This window comes from Mastigoproctus giganteus, chromosome 7 (assembly GCF_048544385.1).
Source record: "Mastigoproctus giganteus isolate SK-2022 chromosome 7, ASM4854438v1, whole genome shotgun sequence".
Lineage (NCBI taxonomy): Eukaryota > Metazoa > Arthropoda > Arachnida > Uropygi > Thelyphonidae > Mastigoproctus > Mastigoproctus giganteus.
This window is the reverse complement of record NC_143581.1, coordinates 190,267,861-190,294,023: the sequence shown is the minus strand read 5'-3', so window position 1 is coordinate 190,294,023 and position 26,163 is coordinate 190,267,861. Positions and strand designations below refer to the sequence as shown.

At 39.6% G+C, this 26,163-nt stretch overlaps 1 protein-coding gene across 1 annotated transcript in view; it reads left to right on the top strand.

Moving 5' to 3' along the window:
* Nucleotides 1–19,047, top strand: part of LOC150083490 (innexin unc-9-like) — a 103,397-nt gene extending 84,350 nt beyond the window's left edge. The window contains exon 3 of the mRNA XM_090378511.1: nt 17,421–19,047. Coding sequence (XP_090234637.1) covers nt 17,635–19,047 — 1,413 coding nt within the window. The 5' untranslated portion in view covers nt 17,421–17,634. The remainder of the gene's footprint in view (nt 1–17,420) is intronic.
* The last annotated feature ends 7,116 nt before the right edge of the window (nt 19,048–26,163 follow it).

Sequence of the window (26,163 nt, the reverse complement as noted above, 5' to 3'; positions counted from 1 at the left end):
TTTGGTGTTGTTTAAACTGATAGCACCAATAATTTGTTTCTTGAACATGGCCTTTAGACCAGCTCGCAACTGTTGACGAATTTCAGATGAATTTACCTTACCAGATAGAAATTGCATAACTGCGCATACTTCATCTGTCCTCATCAGTAAGATAGCCATTTTGGTTGACTCACCTAATGCCAACAAAGCTGTGCAGTGTCTTGTAATAATAATAATAAAAAAAGAAACTCCAGTTTTCAATACCTGCTTCTTTTTTTTTTTTGCCACATTTCACTGGCCCTGGAAGACATGGTTTCTTTCACCAGACATCGGTTTCCATACTTTTCAAACAGCCCTCACATATAATTTGAGATATAAAGGGATTGTCTTAAGATTTTTCAAAGAAAACTATGCCTTCATCATCATCATCATCAAAAGAGCAAATCTAATAAGATCATATTCATCCTTGCAAAAACACCATAAATCTTAGAACGACTTTCTTATACAATTAACTTTTATATTTTTTGTAATGAATCTTAATTTAAGATTATAATAACCTTTTACGTTTATTTTTAATTATTCTTAAAAGACTCAAAAACTTTGTTTCTCTAAAATCATTGTCATCAAGTTTGTTCTCAACATAAACGTCCATCTGTTAATTCTATAAAATTGGCAATCTCACGGCGCTACTAACCCAGCTTTTAAATTTAGATTTAATGCTGAAGGCAGTTGGAAGCAATCAAGACTATCTGCCAGCGAGTATCGAAATATATGTCCTCCCCAGTGAAATAAATCATGAATGCATCTACCAAATTAAAATTAAATGCAGTTCATCTTGCAAATGGAAAACTTTTCAGCCTTCTAGTTTATAAAAACCTCGTTTAACTGTAAAGGATTTCGCCCGGTGTACCTCAACGCAGTATCCAAAAATGGTCATTTTACGACCCTGTGGTCTGGTTAGCTACCTTTATGTGTCTAGAAGAAAAAAAGTATTTGTGCCAAAATTTACATTGTATTTAACTTAGTGGTAGATTAAACGCTGGATTTACAGTCCAGACTTAGCTGAGGCCTTGAATAAATCATGGGACCTTTGCAGCTATCAAAAAAAATTCGATTAATTTGTCCAGAAGAAAACAATATGCTACATCCTTAAAGTGAAAGTAATGGCAAGTGTAGAGCTAGCGAAGAACCAGTTTTACTGCTCCAACAAAGTTATAAATTGATTTGTCGGTTGAAAACGTAACAAATTTCTATTTCTATTGCTCTTTTGTAATCAAACGTAGAGTGGATAAATTGATCTGAGAGAGAGAGAGAGATCAAGCCAGTACTTGCAGCAATCCAGTGCAGCTAAAGAATTCAGCAGATAGCTGGACATCGGTGATTTATTGCTACAAATCGAAAGGAAATCACTTAAGATTAACGGGAATAAACCGGCAGGTCTTAAAGAGAGCAAATTATACTCAAGAAACACTAGCGGGTCGAATAAAAAAGGGCTTTACAATTAAAGTTTGCCCTTCAGATGGACTGTTGTAGATGGAAAATAAAATTAATTGTTTTGACTAGATTATTTATAAGTGAAAGAATGAATCTGTTAGTTAATTTTGGATGAACTTATAAATATGCTTCAAGAAGACAGAAGTACGATTGTGAATGCAAAATTCCGCGATTGATGGAGTTAACAGACTTCCAGCATGGAATGATAATCGGTTGCCACTTAAGCAGTCACTATAAACGTGATATTTCGATAGCATTAAAAATCCCTGGGTTGATCATTTGTTATATGATCTCCAAATGGAAGCAGACTGCCAAAACCACAATTTTTTTGATAATTGGTAGATTTATAACTCAATAATTATTGAGTGTACATCGCAAGTATCACTCAATATCTATTGAAATATTCCTCCCTGAAATAAGTGAACTGACTAACTCTATTGGTTTTGTACATCAGTAAGGAGTATTTTTACATCCATCGGAATCAGATGCACAAAATATATTAAAATATTCTGCTAAAAAGAATACCGATATCCAATTCTGTCCCTGGTGGTGTTACCAAGCAGAAACGATTTAAGTAAAACGAGATATTCGTAAATTGAGAATGTAAACTGTACCCACGATTAAAAAACCTTCTGCAGCCAAAAAAGTGTTACCATGAAGAATTCCATGGTCCCTTCTGGCTTCGTTGTGGTTACTGAATGAGAATTATCGGCAAAAAGGCCCGCTCACCCATCGGAAAATTCCATTCGTAACTAATAAAATAAACAAAACAGACTTCCATTAAAATTATCCGAAAATCGTTTACTGTACTGTAACCACGATCCATAATAACAATCATGTCCCTTAAGAAAACGTTACAAAAACTTCTAATTCTATTTGGTTGAAAATAAAAGGTTTGGACTTCTAAACTTTTAGATGCATTAAGTCTTGGAAGGTTGATCAAACTGAGAATAAATGTTCGATACTAAATTATTCAACTTCGTTTTGTAAATACTCTTTTTCCTCTCGAAATATAAACAGATATTATTATTGTCTAACTCAATAAGATCTCTACTTCCTTTAATATATTCTTCTTCGGGGTCCATTGCCTAAAAATCAACAATCGTTTATCTTTGTCTAAAAAGTCGAAATTTTTCGCTAAACTTATTAAGTAATTTCTTCTCCATCCCCATTTATATCTTTGTGATGAATCATGTTTCCTCTCCTTCATTATTTAAAATTTTCCCTCCATAATAGCGTCCCCACTGCAACTTTTCTCAATTGTAGTTTTAATTTTTTATTGATGTTCGCCGATATTGTGTATCGCCAACTTCAGAGTGTTAATGGAAGTTTTGCAAGAAACAATTTTAATTAATGCCCTCTAGAAGAACACAGTGACAGCGCCCACATTATAAATCAGAACTCTGGATGGTCTCCAAACCCTTTCTTGAGTGTCAAAGTTTAACAGGGATTATTTTGTACTTTAACGATTAATGGAATTATTTTTGTAGGCGCAGAGTTTTGGTGTGAGAGGACTGGCTATTTTAAAGGGAGCGGTGACATCCAGGCTATGTCACATGCAGAGATTCCATGGAGAAATGAGGCTAATTGGAGAACATCCGAACATCTTGTATTGTTTTTACGAAGCAAACCGTGGAGCTTTTGTGGCCCAGGTTATATAAGGGTCATTCATATGAAAAGACTTTTGGAATAAACAGTTGAAGTTTGGTGTATACTGCTTAAAGATATCAGGCGATCACATCTTTGTGAAAATATGATAATATGCTTACCTCATGATGTAGCTGAAGCTCAGTTCCAAACAGTGTATATCGAAAACGTTCAAACCAACTCCAGAACAATAATTGCAGGTTTATTGGAACTATACCAAACTCTCTGCTTTGACCACCCTGGCAGGCAATTTACTTTAATGATCCTTTCCTTTCCTTCTTCTCTCTCTTCTACCAGTGAGAGTACCTCCACGGTCATACTACTGATTCTCTGGTTCAAGGCTATTGATTCTATTCTTTACATTGCATGAAAAATTTCATATCTGAATTGTAATCTCTAAACCATTTTCGTCCTGGACCACATTTAAATCCATTTCTGCACGAGTTTTAAGTAACTGCTGGATTTCTTTTCTCCTTATCTTTAACAACGAAGAACCTTATCTTTATCTACAAGGTGAAGAACCTTATCTTTAACAGCATTAAACTACTTTCATTTTTAAATAAGTAAATTATCTTTATTGCACCAAGATAATCACGGCGTGCTGCCCGGTTTTACGTGTATGACCAATTGTGCAACAGATCTCAGTTATTCTAAAATAAAATTGCCTTGTTCTAGGTTTTAACCCCCCTTTCCCACTTTTAAGTCGTCAATAAACTTTGACAGCCTGCCTTGCACTTCGTCATCAATATCATTAAGGAAGATAAGAAAAAAAAGTGGGTCCAATACTGATCTCTGAGGGATTTCACTGGTCCACACTGAGGAATGTCCATTTATGAACATTCTCTGTCTCCTATCTTTTATTCAGCCCTTTATCCAACGAAGGACCTTGCGATTGATCCCAATTTGCTACACTTTATATAAGAACTTTTCGTCGAAATGGTATCACAAGATTTGCTTAAGTCAAGGTAAATTATGTTAAAGTTGTTTCTTGCGAACATCTGTTTTGTGACTTCTTCATGATAATTAACTAGTCTGGTCAGGATAGGCTCTCTCTCCTTCACAAACCGATACTATGATCCATTACGGATATCTTTGCTATCCAGATGGTCCTGTATTGCATCCTTTTGTGGAACTTCTCCACTAGAACAAATGTTTTTGTAGCTTCCAGGCTAAATCCCTTGAATACTTCCAACACAGTTATTAAAGTTGGAGAAATATCTCAATCCACTATAGTCCTCTCTCTTGAAATTGAAGACTTCCCAGTTTCCGTTAACCACAGAAATCTTTTAGACACTACCCGTTTTGTACATTGTGGTCACTACCCGCTGTTGACTCTTGAACTGTGAAATTTTGCTTGCACTTTGGATCGTAATTGAGAACCAAGTGGAAGATATTCGAGATTCTTGTATTTTCTCTGACATTTTTAAATAAATAATAACATCCAGATAGCTCAAAAATCAATTTCCCCATAGCATATGGTTGTCCACGATTTCCAATTCATAAGAGGTAGACTGATGTCTCCCCCAATGAGGCAGTCACAGTTCGCTGCCTATTCAAGTTGTCTACAGATTTCTGTCGTACTCCTCAGAATTGTCTTCATCCGCCAACTGTAAAGGTGTTGTATCCCTTATAGTTGCACATGTGACTAGTGGTTCTTGCATCAGCTTCAATATTTCGGTGTAAGGCAATTACAGATCGAACATGTATTCAGAATGAGGGTGAAAGCGTGATTTTGGCTCATGACTCTAATCTGTGTCATTCTAATGATTCTGCCTTTGTGGGTAGCACAGTTGGCACAATCACACGTGATTCGAATTCAGGGCTTTTCCACTCGGTGTGAGGAGGAAAGATCTGAGTTCGAATTCGTCAGTGACTAGGAATTTTAATGGGCAGTTTTTAAAACGTGGCGGACTTAGTCGGTCTCAGGCGAGGGTGGCACGGTTTTTCGCCCAGCGAACAACAAATCGACCACAGAACACACGCAATTTGCAGACATTATATACGGCGCAATATGGCCTAAGTTGCTGATGCGCCTAAAACTTTACATCCTACCAAACAACCACACCATACCAAAAATCTATGACTATTTCTGTACCTCCTCCTATTCCAACCTACCAACCATCCACCAACCAATCTATGACTATTCATGTACCACCCATTTCACCTTCCCTTTTATCCCAAAACTGAAATTGAAACCCCCGCGCTTGCTTCCAATAAAAAATTCTATTTTTTCATTTTTGGGTACTTCCTGGCAAGCACAGGCGACGCCAGGGTTCCTTCAGCTAGAAAGCATCTAATCCTTACAATATGACCGGGATCCCCGTGCCTGGTACCGTAAATAAGGTCGGTGGTGTCCACGGAACCCCTAGGCTGAGACCAGATGAACAACATAACCCTACACTATACTACATAAACCACGTATCAAAAAAATCACGCTATCTGGCCTTTACTACACCCGATGAGCAAAACATTATGACAACCTACTTAATATGATGTTGGTCCTCCACGTGCAGCCAAAACAACTCGTACCCAGTGAGGCATGGACGCTACAAGATTTCTAAATGTGTCTTGTGGTATCTGGTACCAACACGCAACCAGTAGATCCTTTAACTCCTGTAAAGTCCGTGGTTGAAACGCCGCAGATCGCAGTTGCTGTTCCAACGCAAACCACAGATGCTCAATGGGGTTGACGTCTGCGGAATTTGGCGTCCAGGGCAATACCTGGAAGTCTTCCTCATGTTCCGTGAATCAGTCTCGAACAATCCGGGCGGTGTGGCATGGCACATTATCCTGCTGAAAGACGGCACCGCCAGAGGGGAAGACCGTTGCCATGAAAGGGTGTATCTGGTCAGCAATGATGTTTAGGTAAAGTGTAAAGTGTATTTAGGGTCAAACGGCACCAGGGGTTTCCCCCATCTCCGCGTAGTTTACTTTGTGTGGTGATACAGTTCGTTGTAAAGGCCAGAGATTTAAAAGTGTATGTATCTTGAGGTGTGCGATGTCGTGTACCGTTGTTCTTCTGGCCATTTAGCCGCCAAGCCCCTGCTGAGGCTCGACGTTGCCCCACTTTCGCCCCGTGGAGGCAGAACAAGTACCCAGTAGTTTGCATTTACTCTGGCAGGTCCTGCCACCCATTTTCCTGAGATTTCAGTGGGAGGATCTAAAAAAAAAATAATAAATAAAAATTTTAAAAAAATAATAATAATAATAAATAAATAAAATAATTTTTTCGCGTTGTATGTTGATCACATACATGTTTCCCGGTTTGAAGGGGTTGCGTTTGAGAATTTAATGGCCGAGGAGCGGGCGAAATAATTTAGAGAAGCTAAAATTTTATGTGGGTCTTGCGCTGGCGTACAGATAGAGAGGGGAGGAGGCTGAAAGCTGGGGGAGAATAGCTAGGGACTGAGGTCAATAAAGTAGACGACCCCAGCATGTGTCAGTGGGGCATGCCCATGCCCCACCAGAGAGAAAGATGTGGGGTGGCAGGGGAAGGCAACAAAAGCGAGGAAAGTGTGCCTAGCAGGGAGCTGGCACAGTCGCCGTATGGCCTGGCAGCTGCATCTCTGCTTGAGTCAGATCCTTGGTTCGGTCCGAGTTTGTCCAATCCGGGTGTAGGTTCCTGTCTGTAGCTGTCACTTGGCAGCAGGTCCCTTAGGTTCGTAGTTGTGGGTATTTAGTCCAGTCCGTGGTTGCTTGTGTCTCTGACTGGAGTCATGGTCATTAGTTGCTGGATCCTGGGTCCATTTGTTGGATCCCAGTTTGCGAGTCTGGGTGTAGGATCCTGTCCGTAGTTTTCACTGAGCACCAGGATAGGCCCGTTAGTCTGGTCTGTGTTTGGTCCAATTCGTGGTTACTTAAGTTTAGGTTTGGATCGAAGTCTTTAGTTGCTGGATCCTGGTGTTTTTGCCGTCCATAGTTTCTGTTTATAGCAGTGTTACTACTGAAATTGTCCATTCCGATGGTTGAGTTAACAGGTTCCGTTCGTTGTTTTTTCCTGGGACGCAGTCCCTTTATGGATTGTCTTGATGGCGACTGTCCGAATACCTTATATGGTTGTTTGCAAAGTCATATATTTGTGGGCCTGGGAATCGCTATTGTGGCTGTGGGGCCGGAAGAGTATGCCTTCTGTCAAAATGATCTTGTGCAAAGTTTGTCAGTGGTTTGTAGCTGTGTTCCACCTCCAGTAAAAGTTCCATAATTAGTCGGCATCGTAGTTCCATAATTAATGTAATTCAATAATTAGTCGGCATCGTAGGTCTTCATAAAGCTTGCAGTGGTGCATTAAATGCTCCCACGGTTACACTAAGCCACATTGACAGAGAGGAGTGTTGCTGAGTCCAAAGGACATCAGTTTGAATCTGATGGTGCGATGGCCAGTTAGGAGGTACGTGACAAGCAATCTTGGGGGAAGCGAGCTTTGAGAAATTTTCGCATTATTTGCCCTTTTGTTGAATTTTGTCACCGTGTTTGCCAGGTTTGCAGTTAATCTTTTTTTCTCTATTTTCGGGTCGCTGGCTACATTTACTGTGAAATTTAGGCAGGTATCCGGCATGCCTCTGGAAAGGCTGTAGAGGAATCCACTGAGTGTCACTTCCAGATCCAACGGGAGGGCACCGGTGAGCACCTGGAGTGCGTGAGTACTCACTGTGTTGCAAGATCGTGAGATAGTCAGCAAGATGTACCTCTATATGCTTTCTAGTTTTCTTTTATTAGTTGCAGTGGTGCTTTCTTGTACCAAACTCCCCGAGGCATAGAGGATGACTGGCAGGAGGACAGTTTTGTGAAAAAGAGCAAGAGTTTTCTTCTTTATGCCCCAGCCCTTGCGGGTGATTCTTGCAAATTACTGCGGGTGATTCTTGGTTATAAAGATTGCCATTTGCATGATTTCTCATATTTCCATTAATTACGCATTCTACCCTTTGGGAAGATAATTATGGCAATTAGGTATATCAGGTGGAGATTTTTATTGGATTTCATTCACAGGGATATATATCCCATCTAACAAATGCATTTCGAACATTTCCGTCAGAGTACCCAGCACATGGATGACTGGACCTAGGGTATCCCACCAGAACATCGCTCAAAGCATGACACCGCAGCTTGTTTTTGTCCCACGGTGCAATCAGGCGCCATCACTTCCCCAGGTAAACGAGGCACCCGTACACGTGGGTAACAAGAAACGTCATTAATCGGACCAGACGATCTTCCTCCAATCACTCAAGGTACAGTTTCGAAGCTTGCGTGCCCATTGTAGGAGCTGTCGCCGGTGAACCGTGGTAAGCATGAGCACTCAGAGCAGCCTGCGGGTACGCAGCCCCATTTTCAGCAGGGTTCGATGTAATAAATAAATAAATAAATTTTCTGTTTATACTCCGGCACGACAACCAAGTCAGTAGAGTTTACAATAAATCGTCAATACAAATATTTATCGTATTTAGTGGTCACGGGCTTGAACCCCGGTCCACTCAAGGAACGCGTGCTATGCACTCTCGCTCCTGACCACTGGGCTACGTCAGGCCTACTGTGTGTTGTGACACATTACTCCCGTCACCAGCATTCCAATTACCGGCGAGTTGCTCCACAGTCGCCACGTACCATCTGCGTGGGAAGCACAGCAGTGGTATCGTCACCGTCCTCCCCACACCGGGTGGAAAAGGCCCGGATTCGAATCCCGTCGATGACGCGAGGAACTTTATTGAGCTTTTTTCACTCTGTGGCTGAGTTAGTCGGTCTCAGGCGTAGATAGCAAGGTTTTTTCCTCAACAGGCTGCACTGGACACATCTGTAAACATCACACCGTGGCATTCCTCGCCTGTCCAATTATGATCTTCAAGTGCCCACATTCTTCTGCCCTTACGGTGTCGGAAATTCAATGAAATACACATCGTAGGTCTTCTTGCAAAACGTCCATTTCTGTGCAGGCGATTTGCAGAAACTTAGTGACGCCAGACCTGCCACACACCCTTGACTATGGCAGGCCTCATCCATGATCATTATTAGTAAAGAGTGGCCTGCTTTGTACCAGTACGCCTACCGGTAAAGTAGAATGCCGATCCTTTATGTGACATTATCTCTTTCACCCAGCTTGAAAAGCCTTTAATAAGGTTATCACTTCATCGATTGGATTCAATCGCAAACCGTTTCATAGCTGCCACGCTGGGTCTCTTCCTCCTATGCCATGTAACGCGTCTTTCAAAAGCTTCATTTACATCAGAGAAATGTTTTTTTCTTCAGCTGAAATATCATTCTCCATCTAGGTTATATAACTAAGCCTAGCACACTTCTCACTAGGGTTGTGGATAAAGTAGTGGCTACATTTTTATGGACTAACAGAAAGGTCGAGATGAGATAGTGCACATTACATAACCGAAACACTGCAGTTATCATTTCACTGTAATGTAAATTTGTTTCATTGTCAATATTTCAAAAGAGGGAAAACAAACTGATATGTTCACATCATATATAGATGGCGTGACCTCTATGTTCTTTAAAGCGTACGGATCATCGACGATTCGAATAATCGATCTCATTGTAAACACTTCTTATCATGTTCTCACAAGACTGCACTCTTCGTATTGCATCGGTTTCTTGAAGAATGGACTGAAAAACCACATGAAAAGGTCCTGGTTTGAATTCGTTCTCGATCTGAACTTTGACAGGCTTTTCATAACGAGATCTAGTTAGTATCCTCGCTGATAGCAAGTGGTTACGTCTACCGTTAAAGGCCTACGTTCGAATCCCGGTTGACGTAAGGGAATGTTCACACCATGGTACAGTTAGTCAGCATTGGACGAGAATTGCATAGTTTTACCTCCGGAAACTCCGGTATTTCTCCCGCACAGACAACCCGACCATACAATACACGCAAATATAGAGACAATATATACTGACGCGTCATAGCTTTACTGCATTGGCGCTTAACACAGATTAACCTGAGTAGCCTATATCAGACGAAGTTCACAATTTTTTACGATCAAGTGATGAGTGGTTACTGGCGCCATCTAGTGGGTGAAGGTTTCGTTGACTAAACATTGCAAACTGAGCAATTTCTAAATATTTCTTTCTCTCCCCCCCTAACTACATATTTACTTATCACGCAGTGAAGCAAAGGATGTTAATTTTACAGCAGCATTCGGTTAATTAAATAGAATCGTTTTCTTGGCAATTAGTTGCCTTTCCAACCCAAAATCGGAATTCGGTTGGTGGCGTTCCCACTGTAACCATGCAGGTGTTTGGTTCGGTTTTAATTAATTTCAAAAAGTTGTGTTATTCGTTGTGATAATTGCCCTCATTTAAGACACAGCAATAAATTAGACATTTTCGAAAATATTCGATCACTGGCGGCTAATAACATCACTGATGAACGCGGTCACATTTGTTCACTCACACGAACAAGCAAATGGACGTTCTTTAATGACACTGGGTTAATGCAAAGCACAATCTTTGATGGCCTTTTTAATTGCCAACAGCGATAGTTGCAGTTAAAAGAATCAATTTCTCTGCAGCAGAAGACGTTATTATATAGTGCAACAAGACGATGGTCCTAAAAGCCCCCTTCCCCAGTTTGCAAATCCCTCGCCTTTATATTTTAATAGCTTAAAAAAAAAAAGAAAATTTTAATTGTGAAGGATGGACTTCAATCTGGTGGAAAACTGCACTTCTGACCATAATGCCTACCAAGTCAGTACGTCTCTAAACACGTAAATAAGAACATAAAGACGTATTAACGTACATTATTACAAGCATATATTGCATACATTATTACGTGCGTATATTACATATATTATAACGTCCGTATATTACATACTTTGTACATATTTCCATACTTTATATTACGTAAATCATATTGTGACAAAATATGTCACAATATCTATCACAGTGACTTAATTATACGTCACAATATCCATCACAGTGACGTAAAATACGTAACAATACATTGCATACATTATTATGTACACTTCTTCTTCTTGGTCTTTAGCTGGCAGCTGGGGAAGGCGGTTGGCCACGCAACCAGTATGCTGCTGTAAGTGCCGCAGGGTTTCGGACTTGCTCTGTGATGTTCTTCCATACTTTACGATCCATGGCGTCAGTCCTGGCCCGGTTAAGGTCGAGACGTCGGCTCTTCAAGTCATTTTCCACTTGCTTGGCCCACGTTTTCCTAGGCGCGGTCCGTTGGATGCTCCATTGGGTGGGTCGTTGTCTCCAAAGGAGTGTGGATGGTATTCTGTTCGTGCCCATTCTACATACGTGGCCAAACCATCTAAGCCTTCGCTTCTGGATTTGGTCGGCAATGGTTGGTTGCTGTTGGCATCTGGCGCGGATGGTATCATTAGTGATGTGGTCACGAAGTGAGATGCCCAAAATCTGCCGCAGGCATCGCATTTGGAATACCTAAAGTTTGTTTAACTCTAGCTTGAGACAAATCCATGTTTCTGATCCGTAAAGGAGAATGGGCAGGATCAAAGTCCGGAAGAGTCGGATTTTAGTCTTTGATGAAATGTTGGTCCTCTTCCACAGACACCATTTGAGCGAGGCGAACGCAGTGGCCGCCTGTCCAATTCTGCTGTGGATTTCCATGGTGGATGCAACTTTCTTCTCCTGGACCAGCGACCCAAGGTATTTAAAGTCCTGCACTTGCTCGATCTGGACGCCTTCGAGATAGATGGTGGCTTGCAACCCATCTGTTGTCAGGGCCTTTGTCTTATCAGCATTGATCTTCAAACCGTATGGCCGGGCAATGCGGGCAATGTCGTAGAGGATGTCCGTGACTTCAGAGTATGTACACTTAGTACATACATTAGATTGTGATGTAAGTACGTCACAATATCCATCACAGTATTGTGACGTAAATATGTCACAATATAAGTACATCACAATATCCATCGCCATACTATAAATGTATATTACATACATTATTATGTACACTTATGCATACATTATTACATACATTAGATTGTGATGTAAGTACGTCACAATATCCATCACGTATTGTAACGTTGATTTGGTAGTTGTTGGCGCATCGGCTGCTGTGGCCATATTGCACCTCCCAAGGTTTTTGCAGTACTTTGATCCAAGCCCGAGGCGGGAATCGAACCCGCGACCTTTGGGTTGCCGGGCAGGTACTTTACCCACTCGGCTAGCCCGGTCGGCTATTGTAACGTAAATATGTCACAATACAAATACATCACAATATCCATCGCAATACTGAGATGTAAATATATTACATACATTATTATGTACACTTATTATACACTTTATATTACATACATTATATTGTGACGAAAATACGTCACAATATTGTGACGTAAAAATGTCACTGTATCCATCATAGTATTGTGACGTAAGTACGTCAAAATATATTACATATATTTGTATTACATACTTTATTACTTTATATTACACACATTATATTGCGACGTAAATACGTTACGTATATTTATTACATACATTATCTTGATGGATGTTGTGGGGTATTTATGTCACAACATCCATCACAAAACTATGAAGTAAATACGTCACGGTATCAATAACAAACGCTATAAAATCTATAAACTTGTCAAAGCTATTGCACTAAAATGGATGCCATAAACTTGGGCTTCTCCCGGAAAGTCGTGGAAGATTTTCTTTGATACTTGTATCGTGATCAGACATACCAGTATAATTCTCGAGAGTCTGGCTGAACAGTAACACATTAGAGGGTGAGGGTCAATTCCAGAGCCGTTCCTTTTAATGACGAACGCAAAAGCTAATTTGTTATTGGAGTGAATAAATCGCTTAACGGACCTCGTGGGTAGCATAGTTGGTATAATCGCTGTCCTCCCCACCCCGGGTGGAATAGACCTCAGTTCGAATCCTGTTAATGATCAGAGGAAATTTTATGGGTCTTTTTCACAACGTTGTTGAGTTAATGTCTTAGGGGAGAGTAGAATGTTTCTTCTCCCGAAAACTCGGTTTTTGATTCTATAGATTTCAAATTATTAAATCTTAAAAGTGGGAAAGGAAATTTCACAATGTGTGTGTGTGTGTGTTGGTAAGTGATGTTCAGGGTTAGTGTTGTAGTTATACACTGTGCTGCCACTTTATTAGGTACACCTAATAGTAGCGTGTTCGGCCTCCTTTAGCCTTCAAAACAGCCTGAATTCGTCTAGGCATGGATTGAACAAGATGCTGAAAACGTTGTGCAGAAATGGAGTACCATGCAGTTATGAGTGTGTCACGCAATTCCCTTGAGATTCAACGGAGGTGTAGGCCTGCAGCGAACAGCCCTTTCCAGCTCATCCCAAAGATGTTTAATAGGATCGAGATCCGCGGACTGAGAGGGCCACTGCAGCAATGAAAAGTCATTGTCATGTTCCTCGAACCATTCCATAGTGATTCGGGCTTTGTGCACCGGCGCATTATCCTGCTGGAAGTAACCAACTGACTGAGAATAAACTGTCAACATGAACGGATGCACTTGGTCAGCAACGGTGTTGAGGTACGATGTGGCATTGAGACATGAATCTATGGGTATCAATGGACTCAAAGTGTGGAAAGAAATCATTCCCCACACCATAATACTGGCCCCACCACCACCACCACCTTCCACAGCAGTCGTCAGACATGACGGGTCCACGGATTCACGCTGTTTTCGGCAAATTCTAAGCCTTCAATCAACATGATGCACCAGGAACTTCGACTCGTCAGACCAAGCAACTGTTTTCCAATCCTCGATAGTCCAATGCTGGTGTTGCTGTGCCCACAGGAGGCGTCCTCCCTTGTTCTTCATTGATAACAAAGGTACGTGATGTGGCCGTCGGCTGTTGTAGCCCATTCGCGACAAAGTGCAACTAGTGGTCCGTTGCGATATTTTGTTCTGCGCACCAAGGTTGTATTCTGACGTGATGTGCGACATTGTGGACCGTCTGTTTGCTTGCACAATTCTAGCCATCTTCCTCTGACCTCTCTCATCAACAAGCGATTTTCTTCCACAGGAGTGCCGTTGAGAGGATGTTTTCTGTTCGTTGCACCATTCTCGATACACCCTTGAAACTGTGGTGCGTGAAAAGTTCAGGAGAACTGCCGTTTCAGAGATGCTTTGTCCAGCACGTCTTGCACCTGCTACCATGCCACGTTCGAAGTCCGTTAGACCACTCCTTTTCCCCATTCTTGCTACGGTTTGTACGCTTAACTGATACTAGAAAGGTTGTTCTGCTGCATTGTGATTATGTGACTTGCAACGTTGTGGGACAAACCATTTGTGTGCACAGCAGGAGTGTACCTAATAAAGTGGCATCACAGTGTATGTTTAGTTTTCTTTTAGTGCAATAAAGATGAAATGAAGTAATTTTTCCCGGGGTAACTGAGTTCTGTGACTGAAAATGTAGCAAGTTTCTCCCTCCCCCCCTACAGAGTGTTGGTGATGTCATCAAAGTCCATGGGAGCCATTAAAAATTTCTTGAAAGCATGGAAGGCAAAGGGAATATTTTAACTAGAAAGTAGCTTAGTGATATATACTCATTGACCAAAAATTAGAAACCTTTTACAATTTGTCTCAATAGACAATGATACGTACTATATGGAGATATAAAGTGTTACATGATGTGGTCAATCACAATATCCTTGGTATCACATAAATACTCTACACTTTCCTGGAGCTTCTTAGAAGATCCATCATGGGGAAGAAGACGATCTTCCCGATTTTTAAAAATGGTATTATTGTTGAAGCACGTTTAGCAGGAGCCACAATTCAGAAAGGTAAGGAAATCAGTGATGTGTCGAAAGCACCATCTCAAACGTATACAATGAGGAGAATGCAGCTCAAAAAGGAAGAAATGCGGCAGAAAGTTAATACTCCAAGAACGAGATCGCAGGAATTCATTCATAGCGAATTGTATGTCAGAATAGAAGTTCCAGTGTGTAACAAATGACCGAAAAATTCAATTTATGAAAGAAAGACAATTTCCAGCGGGAATTGAAGAAACTGGAATTTGACAGTGGTATGCGTATATGAAAACCACTTCTTTCTGTAAAAAATCGAAAAGATTCGATTGAACTGTTGCCATAAACGCTAGGACTGTGGAAGAGTAAAAAAAGATCATGTGGTCTGACGAGTCTCGATTTACACTTTTGCACCAGTGTTAAGGTGAAAGTGTGATGGGAACTTCATGAAGCCGTGTTTCCAGACAATCTCATATCCACCACTAAGCTGCTAGAGGTGGTATCATGGTATGAGGTTTCTGCTGGTACGGACTGCGTTCGCTCTTACCCCTCATCCCAACTTCACCCTGCAACGCTTCATTTGTTTGTACTCGTGCGATGGATTCTTTCGAGACGACAGTACAACTGGCCACCGTGCAAAAATTGTATCTGAATGGTTCGAGGAACATTCCCAGATATTTCCAACATCTACCCTAATTGGCTGCCTAGCCCTCTAGGTCTGAACCAAGTGAGAAGTTTGCAGTTCTCTACCGACCACGATACAGCAGCTGACAAATATCCTGATGGAAGAATGGCTAAATGTGGAGCTACACCTGGATATCGAATGAAGATTTCCAATTACAAGATACACTGAATGCGATTTGGATTGATAATCATGTTTATTGAAACCCACCTAACAACATTAAAGATGTAAACAAATTTTCTAAACACCAAATCTGGAACTAGACTCCCTCGACGTTTTTAATTCTATTGACTGTTTTTTTTTAACTATTAATAGAATTAAAAACTCAATAAAATTTTGAAATAATTAGGAAGAGGAAAAAAATAAATTGCAGCGAGGCATAAAATAATAAAGGTAGGAGAAAAGAATTTAAGCAACTAACCAAAATATTAAAAAAAAAATTTCATCCCGATGAGGAGAAAAAAATTAAAAAAAGGAACAAAAACAAATTATGGAATTGAGGAACAAAAAGGAATTTTTTCTAAAAAAAGGAAGCAAAAACTAGAGAGAATATCACCACGTCTTTTGTGAAACCACAGCCAGAAAGCAATTGAAGAAATCATGCATTCACTGCGTACAACAATAGCAATAAGCATATTTATGACCAAACATCTTTTGTAATTCAAGGAAAACTATATTTGGAGCAACTCCTTTGTATACATAAACATTACAAATGAAGTCACCGGCCCTTATCTGTGCTAGCGAGGCCAACGTCCTGCACTTAATATATGAATAAGCGATTATAGAGCGAAACTATTTACTTTCTTTTGTGGTTCTCCCTAAGGCATCCTTCCCTCCATAACGACTTAGCGACAAGATTTGATAAGCAACGTCCTCCAAGAAAGAGAGAGAGAGTGAGAGATAGAGGGACGGGGAATCACCAACCCCTTCCCCTCCTCTGTAACTCCACCTTCTGTGCAAAATTTTTTTTTTATTAGCTTCACAAAGAATTTGAAGTCATCTTTACAAGAGGATAGAGAAGAGCAAGAGCAGCATCATCTTCTTCCGCTATCAACGGACCCCTTCTGTGTACGGCGCGAGTCATTATTTTCTATTTAACCCCCTTGAGAGCTGTTGTCGAACTATAGTATCTACCAAGGGTCCCATTTCCTTTAGGAATAGGTGAATGTGCATTTCTCGGTTACTTCAACCCTTCTACGTACATCAAACGATTTTAACTCCAATTAACTCCCTTAAATGTCATCTCAGAACTGTTCAAACTACAGTTTGAAATTTCATTGAATTAGGACCGGCAACATTAACAGATTCTGTCCTAACTCAAGGGCGATCATAGGACGTGGCAGGTTCTCTGCCTAGTGGATCCAGGTCTGGAGGCCACTTCTTCGGGGCTCGCTGAGTGACGTCATCACCACAACGAAACGGATGACGCGTCCAGCGATGCAAAGAAGAGAGACACCGAGGGTTAAGTGTGTAACGCGGGTCGTTCTGTCTCTCTCACTCTCTCGCAGTTCGCGTGCCAGGCTGCTGGCGGATCACGTAATTCGCACGGTTGCAGGATTCGCCTTTACGTAAAACACTTACCCGCCATGCATTGGGAATAGCTAGATTCGACAAGAGGAAGTGGAGAACTCTCAGTGTGAGCTGCGACGCCTGGTAAGTGTAAAAAACACTAATTTGTGGATAAAAAAATTGCTTCTCTTTTCAACGTAACCACTTTGCTAGCAATAACACTAATGGGATGACTACAACGCCCTCTATGAATCCTTTTAGTATTTTTAGAGTGTCTTTGTTATATAATTTTCAGTAATTGAGTGTGGAGGATGTCTTAAGAAAGAATGTTTTTTAGTTATATAGAATTTGTCTTTAAATCTCCAGTTGTGCCATCTGTTTTTATGTTTTTCGTTTCTTTCTTTAGGAATACGCCGAACCCCGGCCATGCAAGTTTCCTACTGCATCACCCCCGTCATTAGTGTTGTTCAGCTCGTGGTCCAAATCTCCTCACCCTGTTCCATAGTTTCCTTCGCTGCCTCTGCTTTAAACTCATCTCCATTCAACTCCTCGATCGACATCCGTCGACCAGCCTCCATTTCCACTCTAGGACTCCCATTGGCTGACCCACCATACATAACATGTCATTCCTCTTCCGCTTCCACGACCTGATCGGCGGAATCCACGTGCCCATCGATGATGGCGTGGACAAGCTAAACCGGAAGTACACTCTGCTAGTGTTTATGTTCCTAGCTCTACCCATCTTCACCAAGCAGTACATCGGGGATCCTATCGAATGTTTCACGCCGACCTTCTTCACCGAAAGCCAAACCCGTTACGTCAATAGCTACTGCTGGACCACTTCAACCTATTACCTCGTGGCCGACGACCAGGATGAAGGGAGTGAAGCCCCTGAAACTGCCCTCGATGCGAAGCCACTTCCAGACGAAATAGAATTCGCTGGTTTCGAAGACACTGCCTCGGGAACTACAGATCGACTTCGCCGCGTTAGGGTCACCTATTATCAGTGGTCTCCTCTCATCCTCCTGGTACAGGGCTGTTGTTTCCATTTGCCTTTCATCCTGTGGGGAGCGTGTGCCCACAACGCCGGAGTCAAGCTACGACGTCTGTTGAAGAGGGCATCCGACATAGCCAGTCTGCCTCCGGGATGTCAACAGCGAGAAGCTCTACTGGCAGAATTCGTGGACCAGTTTCACACCATGATTAGCGGGAACGTGGGATGTTGTGCGGACCCTTCGTGTCGAGTGCCAGTGGCTTGTCGATGCGGGACGGGTCCAAGCCGCTACCTCTGCCTTCTTTACCTTTTGGTGAAGACCTTGTACGTGGTCAACGTGTTTCTCCAGTTCCTCCTGCTGACTGCGTTCATGGGTCGAGGATACTTCAAGCACGGGGTGGAACTCCTCCGCCGTTTAGCTTCCGACGGGGACTGGTGGAACTCCCCTAGGTTTCCCCTGCAAACTTTGTGCCAAGTCCGAGCCGCCATGCAGGGTGGGCTGCGTACCTACATCTGCCGTTGTGTCCTGCCCATTAATGTGTTCAACGAGAAGATTTTCTCCGTGGTGTGGTTCTACCTCGCCTTCCTCTTGCCTCTAAATTCTGCCAGTTTGATCTTCTGGGTGTGGCGTTGCTTTCCCTGCAACCGACTGGCCTTTATCCGTCTCACCTTATGGAGAACGCGAATGTTCAGCATCTCGGAGATATCTCGCGTATCCAGGAAGATCACAGCCAACTATCTGGGATGGGACGGAGTGTTTGTGCTGAGGATGATCGAGCACAACCACGGAAGCAACCTCGCTACAGTGATCATCGGTAAACTATGGGAGTTCTACGCCAACCAGATGAAAGCCCAGGATGACGGGACCAATAGTGATGTAGAGCTCGGCAGGGAAATGGGTAGTGTGACCTCCGTAGCGCCATCTACATCGTGGCATTCGTGCCACGCCGGTGCCTGCCACATGGGACACTTTGGGCCTCAACAGACCCTACAGAAACAGCGCACTCCTCATAACGGTTACTGGAGTAAATGTTCGTGATCACCATGGAAACCTATGCACGCCCGGTGTTCTGTAGACCCACAATCAAGCCCATTACTGGTGTCTTCCTCGTCAGTTCGCGTGTGTGGACCACATACGATTGAACAGTTCAGTGGAAGATGACACGCAATGTCGCCTATTGGTAAGTGTGTTGTGTGTTGAAAAACAAAAAAAAGAAAAAAAAACGTCGACCAATCCAACAAAAGTGCTCGTCAAACTCCCAAACCGAGCAAAACCAATTTTCAAATATAAGCTTTTTTGAAATTCACAACTTCTAGCACTAATGTAGGTAAGGAGGACTATATTATTTGTCATATTCCCGTGTACCGCAAGAGGGCGTCTTCCAAGCCAGAAAACTGGCGTCCAAGTGAGAAAACTAAAGAAATAGCTACTTCCCTGATGATTAGTCATTTTGAGCTACAGCTTGCAAAATGAAGGACATTACAATGTTCTCCTTGCAAGGTCACTGTCTAGGAGTACTCTACAGTCGTGCCAGGAAGCGTCCATCAAGGAGCTTTTGCATCGTTACCGGAAAGCAGATGCAATATTTTAAAATCTAAATATAATTTTAAATATCAAGAAAGAGATCCAATTCACATGTGTTGGTTTGTTAAGGACATATATTTTGTTCCTGAAGATTACCATAATGCGTATTTGAATAAGAAAAACACAGAATATTTTTAAAAATTCAATTTCAGTTATGATTGCTAAATAGGTCAAAACATCAATCGTTAAAAAAAACATGGTCGCTGGCGGGGAGAACTTCAAAGTTAACTTTCGTTTATAGAAACAATCGGCCGTGGTTGTCCCACAAAACTAGAACGCGATTTTAATAGAAGAGAGTGAATAATGAAAAGTATACTGTATTTCCAAACAGTTCAAGAGTTATTTGAAAAGGTTTTCTTTTTACGGTCTTTGTTAAAGTTCGGGAATTCGGATCTTTAAGTAAGGCTAATCCACATTCTGTTATAAATTAAATAGTAAGATATCTAAAGAAAAACCTGAAAGAAGAATCTGAGCATTTTAAAAATATATTGTAAAAACTCAAATAATATTTTAAATAATAAACGATGAAGCTGTGCCAGTTTTTTCGAAGCATCAAAGTGGGATCTCTAAATACATTCGTGTTTTTGCATATTTATTTACGAATTTATTTACTTATTTACAAATTTGTTTATTTATTTATTTAAAAATATATTTATTTATTTACAAATTTGTTTATTTATTTACAAATTTGTTTATTGACTGATGATATAATAAGGAATCCTTATGTGCTAATCCTAATAAATAAACAAAATTTGTTTATTTATTAATTTAAAAATTTATTTTTTTTACAAATTTATTTATTTTATTTATATATTTAAAATATATTTATTTATTTATTTATTTAAATATTTAAAATTTTATTCATTTAATATTGTTTTATAAATTTGTGTATTTGTTTATTTATTTCAAATGTGTTTGTTTGTTTATTTATTTATTTACTCATGACATCATAGTTGAACAGCAACTATGACAGCAACAGTAAGCACACAGTTTACATTAAAAGAATCTCTTGCAACCATAATTGCCAAATTTACATTAATTACAGAAAATATTTTATTACAATTTTTATATTAAAACTATGGTTATATTAATGAGAAATGAGAAAGGTAAATACAATTCGAAAAATATCCGGAGAAAATTGTAAAGAAAAATAATTTTTAAAAGAAGTTTACAACGGTTGTTTGCAAGAGCAGCGCCTCATCGTGACAGTTTCTGTAATTTTCTCTATCGTATGGCATTGCAAAGCCACAAATGAAAGAATCTTAAAATATTTGTTTATAAGTGAAGAAAATCCTTTGATTTATTTTAGCCTTAAAACGATTACTATTTTAACTTTTAAAGTATATTTCCTTTTAAAAATATATAGGGTACATGTGGGAAAGATGTTTAGTGAGCATGATATCAAATTATCGAAATTTATATTTTAATTAAAATTTTATTTTAATATTTTAAATTTATATTAAGTTAATCTCATAGTATTCAAGAATTCAAAATAGCTTGGTGGAGAAAATTATCAGTACATTATAGAATGATATCTAACAGTTATTTTAAAAACGTCAATGCTTATAAGGAGGAATTCAGATTCTTACATTGAGATGTAAAAGTTCTACTTCGTCATAATACTTGGGTAGCACAGTTGGGAGAATCGCCATCCTGCCCATACCGGGTGGAAAACACCTGGATTTGAGTCCCATCAATGATGGAAGGAATTTTTCTAGGCCTTTTTCATAGCATGGCCGAATTATTCGGTCTCTGGCGAGGGCAGCATGGTTTTTTCTCCCGGAAACTCGAGTTTCCATCCATAAAGCAGAAAATTGACCACAGAACACACTCGATTTACAGATATATATACACGGAGCAACGTGGCCTTAGTCGCCAATGTTCCTAAAACCATACTACTACTATAAAGAAGCCCTATTTCATAATAACGTCTTGCCTTTATTCAGATAAAGAAAGTTTCTGAAAATTTTAAGAATTCTTTATAAATATATTAATAACCAAAATAGTCGATTAGCTGCAGAACCAGTATATCTGATTCAGAAGAATGAGATAGGTGATTAACCACAATTTAAATAAATAGAAAAACAAATATCCCCGGATCTTTAAAAGTACAAAGCCATCAGTATCCACGTTTCATTCCTTTTTCTCGCTCATAAAAATACACGATAGCCACAGAATGCTAATACACCAGATAAAATAAGTTCAGTAGATCCCATTTAGCACAACTTTATAAGAATTACTCAAGTTCATCTTTTTGTTTTGTGCCTTAAAAACCCCAAAGAACGAGGCCAACTTTATCCTTCATTCTGTTTTAAGGTTATGCGTCTTCCTTCTACTATTAGCATATAAAACGATCCTCTCTTGTTATCTAGAAACAAAACAAAATTGCACTACTGTAGTTAAAGTATTTTTGTTATTAAATTTCCAAAAACACTAAGTTTTATTTTAGTTGTTTTTCAAATAAACTGATAAGCTTACGTGTTCAAACTAAGAAAATTTTCTCCATTACTGAATAAAGCATCTGCAAGATGATAACGTAGGGTTTTTCTAAATGCGTGGACATATTTGAATTGAAGCATTTCTTTTTCAGTCTTTGTATTTCAGATTTGTTTTTCTGCACAAACCTTTTTTATTCTCTTCATCAATAGTCCAGCCAATTGTATTTCTTTTTTTGTAAAACCAATAAAACGGGAAAGAAGAAATAGTTTTGATTTAATGTTTCCCTCCCCCCTGCAGATTTAAGAAATACATTACACAAACAGTACAGTTTCGTTCAAAAAACATTGACTCATGAATTAATATCGTTTTGAAAACAAAAATACAATCCATTGGGAAGATGTTCAGGCAATCAACATCACAAACTTCCAAGCTAAAAAAATACAACTCGTGTCAATCAAACATGCCCGAGTTCTCTCTTTGGAAAACTAAAATAATATTCAACTGATGCTAAAACTGGTGGAAAAGTTACTTGATTCGTGATATTGCCACCTCTTTCTCTCCATTTCTGCTTAGCTCTTATACTACACATCATTTGTTTAAGAATCTTCCTGAATAAACTTATGGAAATAGAAAAACTGCAAAGAGAATAAAATAAGTATCTGGAACTCCACTGTGAAAAGTTCATCTCTTAAAGAAGTTCGGATCAGATGAAACTACAACAAACCACTAAATCATTTTCTCACTTTTCCACACTACATAGGAGAAGTTTCACTTTTTTTCTTGCAGCTTCTGTTTCGTCAGCCATTGCCAAACTCTTCAGCCAGAAAACAAATATACAGATATTTTGGTTTGAAAGTCTTTTATTCTCTGTAAAACCTTTTATTATGCTGGCTTTTAGATGCTATCATAGACTTTAATAAGTTAAGATATTCGAATAGGTCAGATATCAATAACAGATTGCCATTAGGCTGTCAAGATCCGATCCGGATCTATAACTGCAAGTTTTAAGGAGTGGAGAAATTTCTAAAAAAAAAATTTTTTGATAACGTCTTAAAACTATTATAATTATTATATTAACCCAGTCAGATATTTTCATAACTGAGCCAGGTATCACGTGAACTTGTTATTAATCATCTGTAAATTGAATTGGCTGTCAAAATACCTCTGTACCTGACAAATCCAATGATTAACGAAATATCTTTAAGATTAACTGAACTTTCCTTTAAAGAAAAGCAAAACATCTTTTGGCTGATTTTCACTGTACAGTGCTAGGACAACTCATGGACGAAGTTTGACCTCGGTGGTGTGAGACTTTAAGTCTAAAATTCACAGATTAGTATGGTTCACAATAATGATACTTTCTCTAGTCTTCGGTGGCGCTCTGGTGGATAACACAGTTGATAGAATCGGCGTCCCCCCACACTGGGTGGAAAAGACCCAAGTTGGAATCCCGTCGACGACGTGAGGAATTTTTCTGGCCCTTTTTCACAACGTAGCTGAGTTAGTCGGTCTCAGACGTGGGTGGCATGGTTTCTTCTGCCGGAAACTCGGGTTTTTCATCCAGCTAAAAGACAAATCGACCACAGAACACACGCAATTTACAGTTATAGTATATACGGCGCAATATGGCGTAAGTTGCTGGTGTCCCTAAAACCCTACAACAAAAACAAAAAAAAAACTTCGGTTGATTTCTTAACAGTAACCACATTGGCATCTTTTTCAGTTAAGCATACAGTGCACCCAAATGTAAACAGACCATCCCTTTGGAACTCTGAGGATATCGGAATTGTTAGGTTATAGTAAAGTGAATAATATTCATCAGTTCAATAAATCAGAAGACTTTATACGAATAAAACTGTTTCTTAAATAAACACAACCCAACAACAAATACTGTGCACAGCATTCATCGTATTTTGAATAAATCTTTTCTGCAACAGATACGAGATTAGCCTTGTATACATGATACTTTAATTTAAATGATAGCAAAATTTTGGTTAATGTGTATTAGCCTAATTATTGTTTACGAAAAAGATGTTCAAGTATATTATCACCAAGGACAGATAGATAATTTCTCGTTGTAAGGCGACTTAATTTCAAAAATAGATTTTTTTAAGAAAAAGAAAATTGAGGAGAAAAGGGAAGAATCTTAACTTTCTTATTTTTGGAAAGAATCAGAGAGAGAGAGAGACAAATAGCCAGATCCATCTGCTTAGTGCAACTGCTGGCCTGAAACAGAACCAATCATTGCGATGTTACGCTTGTATTAGCTCTAGAGAAACACAAACCAACATACACTCACACACAATATTGGACAAAAAATGACTTTGGAACACCCAATGCAGGCTGGTTGAACAAAAGCCTCCTTGAATAACGCTTCGAAGCGTGGATTAAGCAAAAAAAGAAGGAAGGTATGGAACTTACGGCGTTTGACTGGGAAAATTACCACGCCTTACTATCCGCTCTCTTGCCGTGCATGTTTTTTTAGTTCCACCGACCTCCATTTTGTGCCTCTTTCAGAACTAGTTCTCAATTTCCGTTTTAAAACTCCCAAGAAGAGATAGTTAGTTGGCAGTAAGTTCGGACTGGCTCAAGCTTTACTGCATTATCTGTAATAGTGTTTAGAGCAAATTGAAAAAGAAAAAAAGAGATTTTTCTTCATATTATGTTAAAAATTCAAAATCATATGCTATTTCCTAAAACTCTCTAAAGATTAAATAACTTTGGTAGTCGATTGGGATAAAATAAACACAGCTTTTCTTCGTATCACTTAGAGGTAATTAAAGTACTTCTTATAATCTTATAAAAAAAGGATTTAGCTATTTATTATGAGTTCTTAGGATTTTCCTAAAGCACATCTAACTAACTTTTGCATCTTAAAATGTTTCTGTCATTTGCAAAGTTTGCTGATTTTTTTTATCTGTTGTCATGGAAACTGACTGGACAAGAGCATCTCTCCACTGTGAAAAGAGATTTAAAAAAAATGTCTCGATATTAATTATTCTACTTCTTCCTTATAGACTTCTAGAGTTCGCTTTTACTCTACTACCAGAAGTATGTTTTATAAGAAACTATGCAAAAATATATTTGTAAATTATTTAACATTATATTTAGTTCAAATCATGAACTTTTTAAATAAAACAATTTTTAACAGCAAGTGTTTTTGCATTATGACTGAATTTTCCAACAGTACACTGAGATACCAAGAGTTTCATTACTAAATTTATTTTTATTTCAAGCAGCGTCTCATAGGAAGAAGCACTCGTAGAAGAGCACTTACCTAAAGAATTTTAGTTTGAGAATACATATTTAAAAGGTTATTGTTTAAAACAGAGGGGAGAAGTTTAAAAAAGATTTGCATTCACCCAGGAGTAGCTCTGATAGAAGTAGCAGTTCTTTGACTCTCCTTCAAACCACAACTCGGCAGCAGAAGTCACCTCATCATCAGCAAAAAAGTGTTTTCCACAAAGAAATGACTTCAGGGCAGGAAAGAGGAAGAAAATCGAGGGTGCAGGTTGGAGGGATTTGGGTAATAAGGATGCTTCTGGGTCATCCATACTTCTGGGTCAGAAGTATGGGAACCCATCTCCCATCCAGCAGACAGTTTACTCATATGCTGATGTTCTCCACAGACCCTCGGCGATCTTCCAGGATTAATGCCTCGATTTATGCAACGCTTTCTTCTGTTACAGCAATTGCGCCTCTTGGGATTTCTTCTTCATGCACTGAGGTTCTTCTACATTTGAATTGTTTATACCAAGGTCAAACAACAACAACCTGGGTATTCTTCTCCATGAACACCGACCATTTCTTCGTGGATTGTTCTGGGTGTTTTCCCTTGCAGAAAGAGGATTTGTTTGTTTGTTGTTTGGTTTTTAGGAGCATTAGCGACTAAGGCCATATTGCTAAGGGGAATATGCGGTGGTCATTCCCTGACCTTTCCGCATCCTCCGTATTTGGTGGTGACGGGCTCGAACCCCGGTCTAATCAAGAAGCGTGTGATACGCACTGCTGCTCCTCCCCACCTGGCTACGGAGGCGCCACAGAAAGAGGAACCGAATCAGTAATCTGTATTCCACTTTGTGACACTTCACTTCATTCAACGCTGCAAAGAAAAATTATAACCTGTCAAAT